Source organism: Delphinapterus leucas, chromosome 16, assembly GCF_059928025.1.
Source record: "Delphinapterus leucas isolate spDelLeu-1000000601 "Yukka" chromosome 16, BTC_Dleu_Yukka2, whole genome shotgun sequence".
In the NCBI taxonomy this organism is placed as follows: domain Eukaryota; kingdom Metazoa; phylum Chordata; class Mammalia; order Artiodactyla; family Monodontidae; genus Delphinapterus; species Delphinapterus leucas.
In genome coordinates, this window is record NC_143144.1 from 71,641,780 (window position 1) to 71,661,923 (window position 20,144).

At 42.3% G+C, this 20,144-nt stretch overlaps 1 protein-coding gene across 1 annotated transcript in view; it reads right to left on the bottom strand.

Moving 5' to 3' along the window:
- The window catches only part of ABLIM1 (actin binding LIM protein 1), a 204,194-nt gene extending 192,444 nt beyond the window's left edge, over positions 1 to 11,750 (bottom strand). The window contains exon 1 of the mRNA XM_022568691.3: positions 11,489 to 11,750. Within this exon, the coding sequence (XP_022424399.2) occupies positions 11,489 to 11,732 (244 nt within the window). The 5' untranslated portion in view covers positions 11,733 to 11,750. The remainder of the gene's footprint in view (positions 1 to 11,488) is intronic.
- Between the last annotated feature and the right edge of the window lie 8,394 nt (positions 11,751 to 20,144).

Consider the following 20,144-nt stretch of genomic DNA (forward strand, 5'->3'; position numbering starts at 1 on the left):
TGGTTCAAGATCCAAAATTGTTTCTCATTTATTTATATCTAGGATTTCCATAGTATCTTTCCTCCAGAGAGGTTGATGAACGAAAAAGAGATGACACACTGGTTCCAAGGATACCCACATAGAGTTTTAGTTTTCTTTCCAGTTATTGAGCCTGCATATTTATGAAAATGCCATGGAATTTCTCATGACAAGACTTTCATTATCAACATAGAGTCACTGCCCAGAGGTAATGATATGCCTTGGGGGATGCTTGCCCTAATCATTCCTCTTCTGCCCCCATTCAACCCCTCTTCTGAGTGGGCACTGAACAACATGACTTCACGCTTTGGCTGTGGCTGACTGGATCATAAGTAGACACTGGATGGGGACGGGGGACCCATATCTCAGCTGGCCAAGCACTTACAATGTATATCCTGCCTTGAGAAAGAGGAGCTGGGTCAATTAGGTTTTCACTTCTGGGACTCTGAACTAAGAGTCATGTAGAAAAGTCCTAGTCAGGGGCTGGTACATGTATTAAAAAATCAAGTAAGGCCAGGCCAGGGGCAGGCTTCATAGAGACATGTGGATACCACAATTCCAAGGGGTAAAGTGTCAGAGGAAGCCAGTTGGGAGGGAAGAGAATAGGACATTCCCCCAAACTGAACAGATGGTCCTGGAGCAGCCTGGAATTCTATGCTTCCTGAAGCCTGACTGCTCAGCATTTCCTGGGTTCCTATGAGACCTCTCTATGTTCTCACACATATACATTCCTCCTTCTTTTGAATGCTCGTATCTCCTTGGCATTCACCTCTAAAAGTCAAACCTGGTTCCTAGAAACATCAAATGAGTGAGTTAACGCCCCTGAAAGCTGCTAAGTGCTTCTTCCTTTAAAATACGTCAATAAGGCTACTTGGTTTAACTCTGGTCACAGGGGTCAGCACAAACAACTGCCTCATAAACCAATATGCCCCCAAAAGTCTTTTAAGACTGCAGTTATGTTTTGGGGGGAAGGATGTGATTTATGACATTGATCAAGCTCTGTAGAAATGAATCATTTTATAATAATATTCCATTTACATATATACATGGGCTTTCATTTTAAAAATTTAAACAGTTTCACATTGCTACAATTGCACCAAAGATTGTGCTAGTACTATATGCCATATGGCTGTATTTTTGAAAGAGGTATAAAAGGTAGTTTTATTCCTTTCTTCCCTTCTCACCATTCCCCAGCAAGATAGAAAACACTCTGCATATGTATTGGATTTGTTGAGGTTTGGGGAGATTGGAGGGAGGACAGGAAGGGAAATATTTAGAACTTAAATTCTTCTTGGTTTTGGATCTGAATTATACACTATATTTTTCCCTTCCTGAATAAAATATACTAAGAGTGCTGGGCATTTATCAATATGCTTCATTGACCATTAAATTTACACACAGAAAAAAGCAACAAAGCCATAAAAACAGCTTTAAGCCATAGCATCACACAATTGAAAGCAAAGTGGGCAAAATTCAGGAAAGAATGAAAAGAAATTACCACTGATTCATTAATTATGCATTTATTGAACATCTATAATACATAAAACTTCATAAAGCTGACTGATATATAGATCGAAGATGCCTAGATTAAGCCCTCAGTGAGCTTACATTCTAGTAGGGCAAGTAGCACAAGTACTTACATAACTTTAAGGGGAAGTAGAAAGGGATTGGAATCAGAAGTACTGAGAAAATGCTATAAAGGTTTGAAGAAAGGAATGCTTGCCGTTTAGCAAAAGAGATAGAGGAAAGCTTCAAGTAGAATATGGTCCTCCCCAAATACAGGAAGAGTTACAGAAAGTTGGTTGGGCTCAGCATCTTTTCACCAGTTGCTACAGACAGGAAATGAACTAGACCACTCCTGGTATCCAGATAAAAGAGCTAACCAAGAAACGTGTTGAAAGTAGCTTCTCGCGTCCTCTTCAAAATCTTAAAATAGACCAACTGAACCATGATCTATGCAAGATCAAGTTCAGTTGAAGTATTACTAAACAAGTATTTCCATCAATGATAATATTGTAGCAATTGATGACTTCAGTGATGGAGCAGTTAATTATTAAGTAGCCAGTACCCCTGCAACAGGGCTGGCTACCAACTGGTTACAGAGTTTGAGTGTCACTTCAAGGACAAGTCTGGCCTGAGGAAAAGATAACAGATGAACGTATCCAGCTACATATTAGAACCACATGATAGCCCTTCAGGGAAAAGAGTGATAGGAAACAGAACTGGGAATTGTCCCACACAAAGAGCAAATGTTAAACACCCTAGAATATTCTAGTGATGTCAAAAATGACATTACAACATGATCCGGGGCGTGACAGACATACAGAGAGAAAGCTGGGTGCTGGCAGTGGCTCCAACTATGTGACTTTTCTTCCCAAGCCCACCTTTATCCACTGGGGACCTATTTTATGTCATGAGAATGCTCCCTCTCCACTGGCCCACATGCAAACCTCTGTGAGCTGGATTTTCCTGGGCACTGTGAGTCAGAACATCTCTGACATCCTCTGATTCATTTCAGTTGCTATCTATGGCTACAGAACTTGGATGAGGAAAAATCTTTAAACAGCAACCGAACAAAGCTTGGGGGCTATCCTCAGGCACCTGTAGCAGAACGAAACAAGCTGACTAAAGTCACCAAGTAAAGAGCCTACCTTCCTTTGTGCAATATGTTTGCAAACCTTTAAGTTGTAGGGATATACGAGGTTTTGAAGATTAAGATACAGGGTATAAACAGGCATGAATGTACACGTGGGATTTTTCATGTTAATGAAAACCGGTTATTTCATAGTAGGGGAATAGTTTTGACTTAATTTAAAATTGTATTAAGGGCAATTTTAATGCAAAATTGTGTAGTCCCTGGGGGAAACAGTTTGACAGTTCCTCAAAAAGTTAAACATAGGGTTAACATATGACCCAGCAATCCCACGCTTAGGTATATTCCCAAGAGAATTGAAAACATATGTCTTCTGTCCACACAAAAATTTGTATACAGGTGTTCCTACCAGCGTTATTCATAATACCCTAGAACAGAAACAACCCGAATGTCCATCAACTGATGAACAGATAAACAAAGTGTGGCATATCCACATAGCCATGTAAAGGAACGAAATACTGATAGCATGCTACAACATCGATGAGCCATGAAAACATCACGCTAAGTGAAAGAAGCCAGACACTAAAGGTCATGTGTTGTGTAATTCCAATTATATGAAATGTCCAGAACAGGTACATTCATAGAGACAGGAAGCATCAATAGATCAGGAGTTCCCAGGGGCTGGGGAGCGGTGGTAACAGGGAGTGACTGCTAACAGATACAGGGTCGCTTTTAGCGGTGATAAAAATGCTCTGGAATTAGATAGTGGTGATGTTTGCACAACTTTGTGAATACACTACAACCCACAAAATTGTACATGTTAAAATGGCATATTTTTATGGCATGTGAATTATAATCTTAATTTTTTAAATGTGTGAAATATGTTTATTTACCAAGCACAGCATTTATTATACACTGGAGAAACAAAGCCCGCTAAAACCACTTTGCTGCAAATAAGAACCTTACTACCTGGCAAAGAGAGACATGCAGACAAATAGATATAACCAAGCATAAAAGTGCATAAAGGTGGAAATACTTATCCATAAATGGGCATTTGTGTGGTATTCCCCAAAGAGGGGACATCTGGAGAAGATTCAAAGGAAAGTTTCACCTGAGCTGAATCTCAAACTAAATTAAAACAATTTTTGGTAGTCCTTTGGTCTTCTCTTCTACAATGTTAAGCAGGGAGAAAGGAGACCAGTTCTTCATCTAATTTCACCTCTAATTTATCCAACAGATCTGGGGAAAGTCACTTCACTTCTCTGGGCCTCAGTCTCCCACTCCCTGGAGAAAGGTGTTGATATCAAAGTTTTATTTCCATCCTTAAGAAACATCTAGAATTCTAAGGCATACCATAGTTCTTCTAGGGTTCTGGCCTATTTAGATTTGAAGGTCCCGTGAATTCTGATTTTGCATTCTGAGTGTGGTGTCTTCTGGAGGTTGAGAAAGGAATCACCCGCTCTCCTGGCTACATCACAAATAGCGTCACAAATAGACTATGCTGCTTTCCTGTTGGCAGCCTTCATCTTGCGTCCCAGAGCCATTCCAGACTCATGGCTGATTTACTAAGTTAATAGGCATCTCTGATGATAAGCACTGGGTCATACCCCAGATTCATTAGGATCACATGATGCTAAATCAGGGGTTTCTGTGAAGGTAGTCCACTCTTAGTAAGAATAAAAATATTTTTAAAGCCAGGGGAAAATACCAACACCAAACAATAAACGTAAACAGATTGCCTTACCTTCTGACTTTAAATAAGATTCGTTTTTAAGTATTAATACATATAATTAAAACTAATGGGGCATTTCAGCATATTCAGTTACTTAAGGAAGTAAATTAGATGGGAACATTTCCTGTGAAAATAAGTTACTTGTCCACATTCCTAGGCCTAAAAAAAAAAAAAATAAAAACAAAGAAACACATCAAAGCAATAAGGCTGGACCAAGAAGAGAGAGGTAGTGGAACTAAGTGAAAAATGTCTTCTATTTTTTTCTTTCTAATCTCATTTCACTGAGATATTTTCTTTCTACTCCTATTCTGGGTATGTCTCCTCTATTTTCCAGCTCAAATCCTACTTTCTATTTCCCTGGCTATCCCAGGTCCAAGTTATCTTTCCTTGCTTGGAAAACTAATTGTATTTATTACCTAAGAATTTATTTCACTCCTCCCACATTTGGGGTGGAGAGAAGAGGAAAGGGGGAAATAGTTATTGAAAAGCTACTAAGGCTAGTTTATTTTCTTCTTTTATATTTATATTTTATTTTAGTCCTCATATTATTACTGCAGTGTAGGTAGTATTATCTACATTTGATAAGTGATAAAACTGAGGCTCAAAGATATTAAGTATGGTGTCCAAGTCACAACATCTAAAATGAGTAGTGCTGCACTTTGAACTTGGCAGGGCAGCCTGACCCCACAGCCCAGAACTTGCGGTCACTGCACCAAACTGCTTCTTCCAGCCTCAGCTACTTGAAAGCAGGGGGATAATTTTACACCCACTGTATTCTAACATAGCGATTTGATTTCTACAAACATCTGTTCATTCATTTACTCATACACTTACAGCCTCTTTCCATACTAGGTACTATAATACAGTGAAAATAGAAATGTGGCTCCCTCCACACTCTCAGAGAGGACCTTGCAGTGTGCTGAGCGAGAGAGGCTTATAAACAGGTACTTCTAACAGAGATGCATGGGATACTGTAGAGCACACAGGAGGATGAGGGAAGAGGTAAGACAAGCCTGCCCAGAGGAGGAAAAGCTTAAAGCAAATCCCGCCTGAGAGTCAGAGGAACTGGGAAGGCTATGTCAGGAAGCAGAACAGCACGGAGAGAGAAGGTGAAAGGGCCCTTCAAACATCTGTGACAAAGACCTCTGGTGTGAGTGTTGGGGCAGAGGGGGGTTAATGATTGAAAATGTGATAGAAAGGCAGGGTCTGACCGTCAAGGGCTTGACACCCTGATTCTGGGAAATATGATTAAACTAATGGAACAGGAAGCTTTGGGAAGTTAACAGGGGTTATTGATAACTACAAATCAATGAAAAATTCAGGCTGTCTAATGCTTTACCACGTAGCTGAAATCTCCAATCTCTCCTTCCATGCCCTCCCAAGACTTAGAGGTCGTTTACCACCGATCATTTCCCACCTCAACAGAATAAAAGTCAAAGTAAGACTACTGTTTTGAGGGAACCACATCCCATCAACAAACTGGACGTGGCCCTGGTGGCCTGGTGTGGTGGAGGAACTGAGGCCGTGACCGAGCACATCTCCTTGCCAACACCAGATTCCTGTCACCTCTTTGTGTCCAGACAGCCACTCGTGTAGCCATCGGCGAGGACAGCAGGGCTGAGGGGAGGAACCGGATATTCCTTCTTGTCGCATCTTCTGGGAAACATTTTTTTTCATGGCCAGAAGTCAAACACCCCTCTCAAATTTAAGGTGGGGTGGGTAGGGGTCTTCACCATTGAGTCTGAGATTTGCAAAGTATTTAAAACATTTTTCCAACACAGCATCTCAACATTACCAGGAAAATGCGATAGAAAAGCTCCACAGAGTCTTGGAAGGTGTGCTCTTCAAACTGTGGACAACAAAAAGTCCCTTCTAGCCTTTGGGCCACAATGTCCAAGACCTCCCCCAGGCCCTTTGACAGAAATGTCTGATCTATGGGGTTGGGATTAGTAACAGCAAACGAGATGAAAAGGGACACAGAAAGTTAGAGAACCACAGTGTTACATGCCATGAACAATATAACAAAACAGGTCGCTACCACTTCAAGAAGCAACAATGTATTAATCACCAGGGAGGGGACTGCCAACTCTACTTTGGTCCCTGGTCTCCAGTCCAGAACATTTTGCTTTGGGATTTGGACTCAGCTGACAACATAATCATTGAACCCTTTCAGATGACCTTAGGGCTTTTGATAGCAGCACCAGTCTCTTCTTGCTTGTTTGTTGAGAAGGTAATTGCCCTAAATATGCCTCTTTCATTTGTACTAGACCCAAAAGCTCAGAAGGTCAGAAAACAACACAGGTTCACAAACTTACTCTAAGTTCCAACAGTAAGGTGAGGAGAAAACCCCATGCAGATAGCTTGTAATTAGGAACTAGGAAAAAGAAATATCTGCTAAGTTTCCTGGCAAAACCAATTTATTTTATAAGAGAATCTTCAAATTTGAGTTGTTAAAGTACTTCTTTAGAACTACTAGTTACAAATTTTAAGTTTGCCAATGCTCAGCAGATCTCATGGATGACCTGTCCTTAAGCTCCTAGGGCTAAGGCCTTACCACATCATGGTTAAGACCATGAACTTGGGTGTCAGGCCAACCTGGGTCCAAATCCAGCTCTTCCACTTTCTACCTGTATAACTTTTGGCAGGTTTCTTAACTGCATATGCCTCAGATGCCTCATCTGTAAAACAAAGATTCAAGTAGTACTGGCTTTGTTGAGTTATTAGGAATATTAAATGGGGAAAAATTATAAAGCACTTGGCACAATGTTGGAGACATAGCAGTCCCTCAATGAATGACAGTGGGTCTAGAGTGGTATTGCATCCACAATCAGAGATACAATCAGATCCACATGTAGAAGCTATTTTTTACATTCACTGATATATCTTTGCTGTGTCTACACGTCCCAGCTTCTTGCCAATTCCTTTCCTGTTCTTTTTTTTTTTTATTTTTTAATTTTTTTAATTTTTTTATTGCGGCATGCGGGCCTCTCACTGTGTGGCCTCTCTCGTTACGGAGCACAGGCTCCGGACGCGCAGGCTCAGCGGCCATGGCTCACGGGCCCAGCCACCCCACGGCATGTGGGATCTTCCCGGACCGCGGCACGAACCCGTGTCCCCTGCATCGGCAGCCGGACTCTCAACCACTGCGCCACCAGGGAAGCCCATCCTTTCCTGTTCTTAAATGGGGAAAACAGTTCCTTCTCTAGTGACTTCTGGGGGTTGTTTTGAGCATGACAAAAGAGAAAGACACATAGGGGCACTTTGAAAAGCGTGGAGCTCTGCACAGCTCAAAGCAGGAGCGAGCACCAGACAAAAACAGGAAGCTGCAACATCTTGAGGTCTTTCTGGCAGCTGCAGGAGGCCTTTGCCAAATATCCCTGAGCATCCTGCCAGGAGCTGCTCCTGAGCACTGTGAGGCTTTGCTAGCACAGGAACACACATGACTGCAGGAGGGTGAGCTTCCTTCAAGCACCTGTCCTAAACAGGATACTTCAAGCACACTTAGTAGCTTCCTGGGAACCCCACTTCCTGTGCTGTGTTTATACTCCTGGGCCCCAGCAGCACAAAAACTGGACCTCTATTGCTTCACAGCAGTGGAAGACAAAATCATTATTTTTTAAATTTAGCAGATGCTTGTGCGTGCCACTATATCAAACACCTCTGACGTGCACGTTCTCATTTAATCCTTATAATCAATGCTGTCCTTAGATCCAGGCAAGCAGGGACCCTACCGCTAAACCAAACCTTCCTCAAAAATGTCTAAGTCCCTTCTTATTGCCTGAGACCAGCTGGGGCCAGCAGTGCTATCTAGGCAGGGCAGTCCAGCCTCCTCTTTGGAGCACTCTCTGATGATTCTCTGTCTCTCCCTTGCTGTGCAGGGGGTTGACCAGAGGCCTGGAGGAGCTCTAGCCAACCAAGGCCCTGGAACTAGCTCTATTCCTGGAGGGGAGTTTGGTGAATAATCACTCCCTGAGGCTGGCATGGTATTTCTTTACCATGATTGAGCAGGATTGGACAGTTGACACACTGATTTGGGGTGACTCAAATTGTTTATGTAAACAGGGGCCCCACAAAAAATATTTGCCCAGGAAACCATATGCCCTAGGGGCAGACCTGCTCATAGCAATCACATAAGGTGTGCGTTCTTCAGCATACCTTACAGATTGGGAAACTCTCACTTGGAGACACTAATTTCCCAAAATAACACATTTAGTAAGTAGAAGAGCTGGGACTCAAATTCTGAAATGTCCAACCCCAGAGCCACACACTGAACTAATCCCCCAGGTTTCCTTATCTGCCTCCACTAAGATACTGATATCCCAGTGATGGTTACGCTTTCCTTTACCCAGGCTCTCTTTGATACTGTTTATTCTCTTAGTCTCTTGTGATTGAAACTACTGACAAGCCATTGTCCAGCACACGCTCCATCAACCACAGTTTACCTGGTCTCCCCTTGACTTCCTGCCTTCTCTACTGGCAGACCTTATCTCTTTCCTGAGCATCAACAGCTCATTCCAAAAACATTTACCTTGAATCTCTTTTATTTATTTTATTTATTTTTATTTAACATCTTTATTGGAATATAATTGCTTTACAATGTTGTATTAGTTTCTGCTGTACAACAAAGTGAATCAGCTATATGTATACATATATCCCCATATCCCCTCCCTCTTGCGTCTCCTTCCCACCCTCCCTATCCCACCCCTCTAGGTGGTCACAAAGCACCGAGCTGATCACCCTGTGCTATGCAGCTTCTTCCCACTAGCTATCTATTTTACATTTGGTAGTGTATATATGTCAATGCTACTCTCAGCTTACCCTTCCCCCTCCCCGTGTTCTCAAGTCCATTCTCTACGTCTGCGTCTTTACTCCTGTTCTGCCCCTAGGTTCATCAGAACCTTTTTTTTTTTTAGATTCATATATACGTGTTAGCATACAGTATTTGTTTTTCTCTTTCTGACTTACTTCACTCTGTACGACAGACTCTAGGTCCATCCACCTCACTACAAATAACTCAATTTCGTTTCTTTTTATGGCTGAGTAAAACTGTATATGTAGAATCACTGAGTAGAAGTACCGAACTCATTCATAATTAAATGTTAGCTCCAGCAGAAAGCTACCTGTTTGGTTTTTATCCCTAATTGATGAATTAACTTTTTTTTCCTCAATAAAGGGATTTTAGGTATCCGCCAGCATGTGAATCCGACGGTTGAGAGAGGTGCTCTAAACTATAATAGGCATGGTCAGCTGGCTCTGAACCAAGTTTTTCTAGGGTGGCTTATAGGAGGCCTGGGGGCAGCGGCCACGGTTTCTCTATCCCCACTCCTTGCTCCCCTGAAAAGGAGGAGGCTGGAGTAGTGAAGTGGAGGCTGTCGAGGAGTAAGAGAACCAAGGAAGTGTGAGCATCAGGAACCGTCAGCACCTGTCGGATCAGTATCCTGTCCTGCCTTGACACTGACCTGCTAGCCAGCCTCCCTCTGTCCCAGTCAAAGCTCAGTATAACCATAATGATATACTACCTTATACCTACTAGGAAAGCTAGAAGCAAAAAGTCAGATAATAACAAGTGTTGCCAAGGATGTGGTGAAATTGGAATCTTCACGTGCTGCTGGTGGGAATGTAAAATGGTGCAGCCACTTTGGATAAGAGTCTGGGAATTCCTCAGAAGTTTAAACATACAACTACCATATGACCCAGCAATGTCACTCCTAGGTATATACCCAAGAGAAATGAAAACATATGGCCACACAAAAACTTGTACATGAATGTTCACAGCAGCATTATTCATAATAGCCAAAGGTGGAAACAACCCAAATGTCCATTAACTGATGAATGGATAAACAAAATGTGGTATATAAATATATATATCCATACAATGGAATATTATTTAACCGTAACAAGGAATGAAGTACTGATACATTCATATCATAATATGAATGAACCTAGAAAACATGCTAAGTAAAAGAAGCCAGACACAAAAGACCATATAGTATGATTCCACTCATATGAAATGTCCAAAATAGGGAAATCTATGAAGACAGAAAGTAGATTAGAGGCTTCTTACAGCTGGAGGGTGGGTATGGAGAGGTTGGGGTGAGGGCAGGGTAACGGTAAAAGGGCACAGGGCTTCTTTTTGAGACAATAAAATATTTCCAAAATTCACTGTGATGATGGTTGCACATAACAGCAAATATACTAAAAACTATTGAGCTGTATACTTTGAATGGGTGAATTGTATGATATATGAATTATATCTCAACAAAGCTATTTAAAACTTAATTGAAAACAAAACACCTCAGTGTAGGTTAACTCCCTTACCTTACCTGGCTTTAATCCAACCCTGCTGTCCTCTCTAGCAAAGAATTATCAGGTATATATTCTGTTTTCTGGCTCTTTCGGCTCATCTTCACATGTTTATAGGGACCATGTCTAATAGCCCTCTGCCTCCTGTACAAATCCTAGTACTGGTTTTGACAAAGGAGTAAGCAGCTGGGTGGATGTCATCTTCATTAATCAAGAAATCACTGTAATTTCCAAGTCTGAGAACTCTTAAGTGCAATGACTGTTGTCCTCATCTGGGCTTTCTCAACTTCTTTCCCAGGCAGATGGATGAGTGACCCCATTCTAATAACTTCACTGAAAAGAAGCCTCAACAAGTTCTCTAAATATTATAAATCCTTTCTTTTTCTTTTCTTTTAAAATATTTCACAAGATCAGCACACCTGAGGCAGTGACAATTTAGACCTCACCTTCACTTAGGTCTCGTTTTACTAGTGGCAGTCTGCTGCCTTGAATATTTCTTTTCCATTCACCTTATATCACATGAAAGAAAAACATCTATCGACAGAGATCTTTCTTTTCCATCATACTTCCTATTACAGACCATTATTAGCACCAAGTTTGGAAAGAGACGTATTTGTTACTGAGATCACAAAATCATGGACAAAATTACCGTCAGAATATAGCTCCACAGCTGTACTTATGTTACATTCTCCATTGCTCCCACCCTCACCCCATTAATTATATATCAAGGATAGTGTTTCCTTTGAAGAATACATAATGGAAGAATGGTTCTAGATAACACTTTATTACTTATGCCAATCACGAAACACAAAGCCGTGTCCAGAGTGGGCTCTTTTACTTACCAAGAAGATCAAGGTTGTTCAACAAGTGCTCAAACATGCAATAGACCTCAGGATGTAGACACAACAAATGAGTGATGGTGGCCCGCCTGTGAGCAGGGTAGGGGCTCCCAGGGACATACACATCCTCGACAACCAGTCTCCTTCTGTATGAGCCCCTGGTGCTGGTTTTTTCAGATGAGGTGACTTTGCTTTTCACCGAGTTGAACAATTTCCCCAGAGACTTTAAACCAAGGAAGCAAGGCATCTTGGCACTGATTACAAAGAAGTTAGAAATAGATACCAGGCTCCCAAGAAGCTGTGCTTCTCCGCAACTCTCCTGACTCCTTATTGTTTTTTTCTCACTGCCCAGAAAAGAAGATTAAGGAAGATGTATTTAAGTGATTACCCTCAAGAGCTTAGGTAGGGCTCCATATACACAGATGATCAGGTATAAAAACAACCGCTACCAGGAACTCAAGACTATGTCAGTCAGAGACGTGAATGCATATTTAAAAATCAGATTAATATCCAGAGCAAGAGGAAGGACAGAGCTGCAACAGCTGAAAGAATTCACCCGCGGCTATTCCTAGTATATTCAGTATCATCTGGTAAGAGTACTGTGAACAGCCATATCTATCGAATAGAATCTAAAAAGGCATATCAGAAAAAACTCGGGATAATAATTCCAAGTTCTCTAGTATTTCAGATCTCATGGAAGGGAGAGCTCAATTAAAGTTCTTCAGTTTCAACTAGCGACATATCTAGCTCCAGGCCACAGTAAATAATCCTTTTCATTTTCTAGAGGGAAAAACCCCTCCCCCTAGTGTCATGAAAATCTTTCTGCCTCATTCCATTAATCCAAAAGCTAATAATATTCTTAATGTTGTTTCACGTGTTTTCTGTTATTGCAGAATCCCTAGAAGAATCACATAATGGAGACAATTATCATGAAGGTAGCTGCGTGTATTAATTAAGTTATAAGCTAGCGGGACCGTCACACTGTTAGGGCTGCTGATGTACAAAGGACAACCCTGGTAATGAGTATTTACCCTCTGATATCCACTCAGTAAGGTTAAGCACAATATGTGACCATCTATAAACACACAATAGTCACAAGTCAGAGTGAATAAAACCATGCTCCTTCTCCTGTCATTGGGCTATTATATTCTAATAGCCTTTTCTTTTCAATAAAGCCCTTACACACTTTAAACAGAATTGAATTATAGAGCTAGAAACGTCTTCAAAGATAGTCTAGTCCAGTGGTTCCCAAATATCACTGTGCAGAAGAATCTTGTGTAGAGTTTTTGAGAACTGCAAAATCTGGGGCACTAGCCCAGACCACTGAATGGGATTCTTTGGAGGTGAGTCCCAGGAACTTATATTTTTCAAAGTTCCCCATACCAGGACCAACATTCAGGAAGCATTGATCTCCTCCAGCCCTTTAATTTTAAGATGAGGAAGGTAAGCCTTAGAGATGCTAAGTGACTTTCCCAGGACAACACAGCAAGCCCAGGGTGAAGCCAGGTCTCCTGACTCCTAAACCATGACTGTTTCTACCACAGTCGACAGGTCCTTCCACAAAAGCTATAGAGAGATGAAGCAGAGAAAGGAAATCTTTGCTTCTTTTATTATTAGCTCCTAATCTTTAATGCAGGATTTGGTAACAGAGTTCAAGAACCAGAGAATTCAAATTTGCTAGAATGATTCTAGGCCAATGGGAAGCACAGTGGGAATGGAGGAGATCGACTCTGCCCCAAAGGCCATCCAGATTGGGCTGGAGCTGCAAGCTTCTGCACACCATAGTCACATGGTGAAATTTTTGTCCTCAAATTTTGGAAATTAAGCCCTATACCAGCATTGCCTCCAGAAAAGATCCTTCCAAGGTCTTCCTCTGAAAACAGTTTTCAAAGCGAGTGAAACAAGCTGTATGTGTTCTATTTCTTGCTTGTCTATTTTGAAGAGCCTTAGGATGTACAATGTGAGATATTTTATCAAGTGTTTCCCAAAGTATGGTTCCTGGACCAGTCTGTTTAAAACACAGACGCCTGAGGCCAATTGTAGACCTACTGCTTCTTCTAGAGTGTTTTTCTAATAAACATTGTAATGTGGGAACCTCCTCCCTAAACCGTGAATTCCTTCTTCCTGTGGTTAGTTTCCTATAGGCCTGTCCTTTGCAAACTGAGAAAGTGAGAAGGTCTATCTGCTTATGTGTGTGTCCACATGGCCTGTTTGTGAAACATATATATGTTTCTATGTAGAGAAGCTGGACGCAGCCGCTTTAAACATAGGCTCTAGTATATACTAACGATACACAAACATAGACTTTGGACAGATAAGATGATTTTTTTTCAAATCCAGCATCTTCCTGACCAAGCAAAAGTATAACTACTCCATGACAAAGCTATCCTGCCTTCTCGGTCCCTAAACTTGTCAAGCATTGCCCGCTAAAACGAATTCTACAGCACTGACGCAGCCGTTGTTTCCGCAGAGCATATTCAGGCCACACCTAAATTTCTGGACAAGTTTATAGATCCATATATGTAGTTAAAAAGCAGTTATATACTGATAGACTGTAAAAGGAAAAAAAATTAAATTCTTCAATAAAAGGATTATATATAAGAAGTTCTATCTATTTTATGAATTTTAGGTCAGGATGGAAAGTAAATATGAACCATAAAGAAGGCTGATGAGAGGTTGGTTTGCTTTTAAAGACAATCTCATTGCATGTAAGTGAGAGGTACTGAGGTACTGAGTTCTTTTCCAGGTGGTGGAGAGAGTTAAGAATTCAGATGCTGGCTGCTTGGGAGCTGGAGTCAGCAGTGACATTGGGCACCCTTGAGCTACGTTCCACTTTCCAGAGTGCCCAGAGTTCTTAGCTTAACCTCTTCCACATAGCTCATTGTAAACACCCAGCAGAGGCCACACCTCCAGTCTTAAAAATAAACTTTCAGTGGTATCTGCCTGACAGCAACCTCTTCAGCCATGAAAGCACTGTATGGAGGAGATCCTTAAAGAAGCACCAGTGGACCCATTTCTTCCACTGCTGCACCAACGTCAGCCTCTTGCCGCAGCTCATGTAAAATTACAGTCACAGCATTTACAAAGCAGTAAAGTGGTTTCTGTGACAGTTCACATGGTTATAAAACAAGGTATCACAATGTATTACACTACAAAGCTAATGCTAATTACGACTGTGTAACTTGTTTGTGTGGCCTGCATATCTTATCAGATAGGACTTTCCTAATGCTGCTAGCAACAGTTCCACTGCACCTGAACAAGTTTTTCTTCTATGATAAAAGATGAAAAGAAACTGTCAGTGGGAAAATGAATCAAGAGCTTCAACCAGCACTGAGAGGCCCTGAGCACTCTGCCTGTGCATACTGTAGGAGCTCAATAATAAGATGAACCCCAACCTCAGAACCAAGGATTTGGGGGTTGCACAGTGCTCAGGGGACAGATGCCTTAAGTACTGCTCTTAGTGCGCCAGTCACAGGTCAACCCCTGCAGCAATTCTCCGCAAGTGAATTCTGACTTTAATTTACCCCATGTAACTATTTTTTTTTTTTTTTTTTGCGGTACACGGGCCTCTCACTGCTGTGGCCTCTCCCCTTGCGGAGCACAGGCTCGGGACGCGCAGGCTCAGCGGCCATGGCTCACGGGCCCAGCCGCTCCGCGGCATGTGGGATCTTCCCGGACCAGGGCACGAACCCGTGTACCCTGCATCGGCAGGCGGACTCTCAACCACTGCGCCACCAGGGAAGCCCCCATGTAACTATTTAGGTCTTTTTTTTCCAGACAAATGTCCCTCCTCCCCCTTTAAATCACCTGCTAAGATTTACCTGCTTTTTGCTAAGAAAAAAAAAATTTTAAGAGAGAATATTACCACCTTTAAGATGGCAATTTTTATGGGATTTAGTTTTATAAGGAAATAGTTTGAATTTACAGCCTGTGGCTTCATCAGTGACAAATAGCACTACTTGTTTTTCAGTTTTGGATTTTGTTTTAATCAGAAGTGAGCAAACAGAAGAGCTTAGCAAGTCCATTGAAAACACCTGCAGTAGTTCACAGTCATCAGGATGATCTTTGCTGCTGAGCAGGACAGAGTAAGCAGAGAAGCAGCAGTTTTTTAAGTGGGAGGGTTCAGAGGAAGGGGCACCATCGACCGGACTTCCAGACGATTACGCCTCAGCTCGCTGGAGGGTCTCCCACTCCAGCAGCTACACCTGCTCCCTACCACCAGCAAGTCTTAAGTTTGGTCCTGTTCGCCTGCAACATTAACCTGGGCATCTCCTCCACAAAGCCCAATGTTTAAGGGGTCTTACCCATCCCTCCAAGGCAGGCTGTGATTTTCTGAGCATACTGGCACAGGCTCCTGTCTGGGTAGGGCTCCTCTGGAAGGCCTGCTTCGTCCATCACTCTGCAAGCAGCTGCCTCTCTTCCCATAATGCCACCCGTCCAAGACCTGCTCAAAACGGGACAAGCAGCCAAGCCCCCTCTTCCATATCATCTCCATGAATAATTCAGATGCTACATTAAATCTGCTAAGCATTTAGGATTGAGAGCACCAAGGCACTCGGAGGACTGAAGCGTAATTAGTTTAACAGACAGCAAGTGTCTCAGATTACCCTCTAATGATAACTCTCCACAGGCAAGATTTCCAAATAGCAATGAAAGGCAGGCTTGGAATGCCTTCAAGGAAGCAGCCGCAGACAGGGATCAGCTCAGGGATGGTCACAGGCATCCCTGGAGCTCGAACCCCGTGCGTTAGACAAGGCTGCCCCACGAATCTGTTCCACAGAGTCAGAGCACTAACGTTACTTACCACAGACCACAACCCACAAGGCTGGGGTCTCCTTCCGTTGCCAAAACTTCTCCTGCCCTGAACACACCCCATGTTCCCCAACCCTTAATTCTTTCTGTGCTTCTTTCTCTTTTCCTGAAATACCTCAACCTTCTCCCACCTGATCTTTCTGAAATTCCATCTGTGCTTAAAAACGCAGCTCAGCTGCTACCTTCTCCATCAAGACTTCCAGAATCCCTCCAGCTAGAATTAATTTCTTCCTGTCTTGTCTTCAAAAGCAGCTCTGCCGTGGGATTTATTATACCCTGCCTTGTAACACGGTTACCTGTAGACGGCCTTATTTTCCCCACTGGTGCTAAGTTTCTAGAGGTCAGGAGTCTTGCCTCTGTCATCCTGTCTCCTTCACGTAGGACTCTACACATACTAGCTGCTCAGGGCCTTGTAAATAGAATTTGACAACTCTTGATAAGTCACTGTAAAATACGAGGACACAATACTTGGATAAAAGGCAGATATCAAAGACAAAACACACTTTGGTCATTAATAACTGCTTTAAGGGTCTAAGAACTCCTGTTCCCATATATGCAGCTTCAGGACATGGTTATCCTCCTGCTGGTCAGAGCTCACCTAAGTGCCACTGGACTGGAAGGCACTCGGTGACAGGCACATGCCTGAGTGGCCCAGGCCAGCTGTGGTCACAGAAAGCTGTCCCAGTGGTTGGTCATTAGGAGACAGGTTGTTCTTGCTGGTGGGATAAAAAGCTGAGCATAGGAAAGAGAAAGCCCGGCGTCAGCACTTTTCTGCACCACCGCTGATGGAGGCACTGGACCCGGAGCAGGTGTGCGGTGCCTGCCTGCTCCGGCCTCCCCTCTAGGGCCCTCCCAGGAGGGAGACTGCAGAGGGGAGCGTTTCCAGTGGCATGGTTTGAGGTATTCATAATTTATCTATCTCAACACAGAATAGCTCCGACTCACTCTGGCAAATCTCATGTTCACTGTCAATTTATTAGAAAATGTCAAATAATCTATTCCACCCTGAACAGCCTACTTCCTGACTATGCCATAATCAGGGCCTTTTGCTCACCGCATCTCTTCTACAGATCACTCACCTCTGCACTTAAACTTTGACTTCAAAGAGGAACTCCCTGGGGTCTGTGGTCACAAGACATATGTAAGGTAGACAAGGAATATAACAGGAGATCTGCTGATGAAAATCAGCGTCAGGCTTTTCTGCGTCCTTTGCTTAAGGGAGCTCTCTTCATCCCACAAAGATATACTGAGTGTCACAAGAGGACAGTCCAGGCGTTAGCTGCTTTAATGATGAATAAGACAAGGGCCTTCAGAGAGCACGGAAATTAGCCGGAGACGTGGGCATGTATATGCCTAACTATAGTGCAACTTGGTAAATCCACCCCAGTGTATAGTTAGTGCAATAAAAGATGGGAGAGGGGTTTGGTTTAGATATTTGAGATATAGTTAGTGGTACCTTTTAATTTTCTGTCTTAAAAAATGTGTTTCAGAAAGAGACGTGGTTTATGTTTCAGATTTTACATGGACAATTTTATGTATTTCTGTTACATTTCCAACAACAGCACACAAAAGAAGGCTTTCCCTCGAGGGAGTCCATGGGGCATGTGTGTCAAGTGTGTTCCCTTGCCATGCTCTCAGTGCCCCATGCTCTGAGGTTATGAAAGTGCCTGGGAGAGAAAGGTTGGGTCAGCCTGGGGCTGGTGGGATTCTGGAGAATAGGGTGTTGGATCTGGATCTTGAAGAAAAAACTTATTAAGAAAAGAAGGGGACTAGGGTAAGACAGAAAAGAACAATCCAAACAGAATGCTCCAGAAGAAAGCTTTATTCAGATCACACAGGATGATGGAAAGGAAGATCAGGGAAAGCTCAGGTCTTAGAAGGCAGAACCTATCCGTCCACATATAAACAACTCTAGTCAGAGAATAACACACGCACAAGACACGCCCCCCAAATGCTGCTCACAACCATTCTTTTTTTTTGCGGTACTCGGGCCTCTCACTGCCGTGGTCTCTCCCGTTGCGGAGCACAGGCTCCAGCGGCCATGGCTCACGGGCCCAGCCGCTCCGCGACATGTGGGATCCTCCCGGACCGGGGCATGAACCCGTGTCCCCTGTATCGGCAGGCGGACTCTCAACCACTGCGCCACCAGGGTAGCCCTCACAGCCATTCTTTACAGTGTCAGAACTCCAGGAAAACTCTTGGCACGTACCCACAGATGCATTTCACAGTGATTCATTATTAACAGCCTCTCTCAGCACTTGTTTTTGTCCAGTTTTGTTAATCATGGCAGCAGCCCTGTGAGGTGAGAGGGTACAAGCTCTACACGGATCCCCTGCAGCTCCAACTGAGAAACTGAGACCGGGAGGATACTCCATCCCTTGAAACTAAACTCACAGTCAGAATTAGAGGTTTGAAGAGAACCTACACTACCCAAAGGCAAATATGAGGCCTTAATATCAATAAAAGATGCTCTTAGCCATTTTGAAGTTCAGCGCTGTAAAAGGTTAGAGCACAGTGTTGTCAGTGTGGTTACAGATGAACAACTACTTTTCTAACGAAGGAGAATTTTGTTCTTTCCATAATCTGGGCTGATCTGGTGACTTTCTACTGCACCCTTTATCTGGAAGGGACAATTTATTGGATACAAAATTGGGGGTCTCTGACATGAAAGATGCTTTCAGGCAGAATCATCGTCCAGGCATTGTTTCATGTACTGGTTGTCAAAATAGGGTATGCAGTACGTAAAAGAAAATTTATTGCAGTGTAGAAAGAAAATTTTATATATATATATGTATATGAGATATTATATGTATAAATATATACATAATATCTTATTCTTTAACACTTTAGAATATATGTTTGCTTTAGAATGTATATAATATTAATATACAAGAGTATTATTTATTAGTAAATAATAAACATAAATAGGCATGGGGTTTTTTTACTGCTAAGGATGCAAAATCAAGAGAGTTTGGAGACCAGGGGTTATTCTATCAAAATAAATCATAAGGAAACCAACAAGAACTCCACCAGAGGTTAGTACTAAATAATGGATGAAACCAAATCTAAAAATAAACAGAGACCAACAATGTGGTGGGTAAATGCATGGGCTCTGGAGTAAGAAAACGTCCTTCAGATTCTGGCTTTGCTACTTACTGCTGGGCAACCTCAGGGAAGTTCTTCACTTATTTAAACCTTGGTTGCCTTGTCTGTAAAATGGATATAGTAATAGTATCTACCTTATGTATCTGCTAAAGCCCCTAATAATTCCTAGAACATATGAGGCGCTCTATAAACGTTAATTCAAAGGCTGCATATTCAAATACTTATGGGGCTGAAAATAGAAATGAAAACAATTGAGGCAGTAGTTTGGTCCTAAGAGACTTGTGATACTTGTAGTAAGATGGGTGTAAAGTATGTTCCCCACCTAAAGAAGGAGCCACTATTCAGATCCAGGTATTTATTGCTTTTTTGGAATGCCAGCCAAGGGTTACCAGGTGTTCAGATTTTTATGTGAAATATCCCAAGTTTCAAACATTTGCAAGTAATTAAAAAACAAACAAACAAACAAAAAAAGATCCACATCCTCCCCTCCCCCGCAAAAAAGAGAAAGAAAGCAACACATGTTCACAGGCCTATCATGGCCTGTGGGTTACCAGCCTAAGTAAGATCTATGTATCTGTTATTGCAAACCTATCATGTAAACTCTCCTACTCACCATGCTTGAACCAAACAGTTGTGATTTATTTCAGGTACTGGAGGAAGGCAAAGGGGTGGAAGAATTTTAGAAGCATTGGAAGGTTTCACATACAAGATATTTTCTTACTTGCAGAATTGGATTTTAATT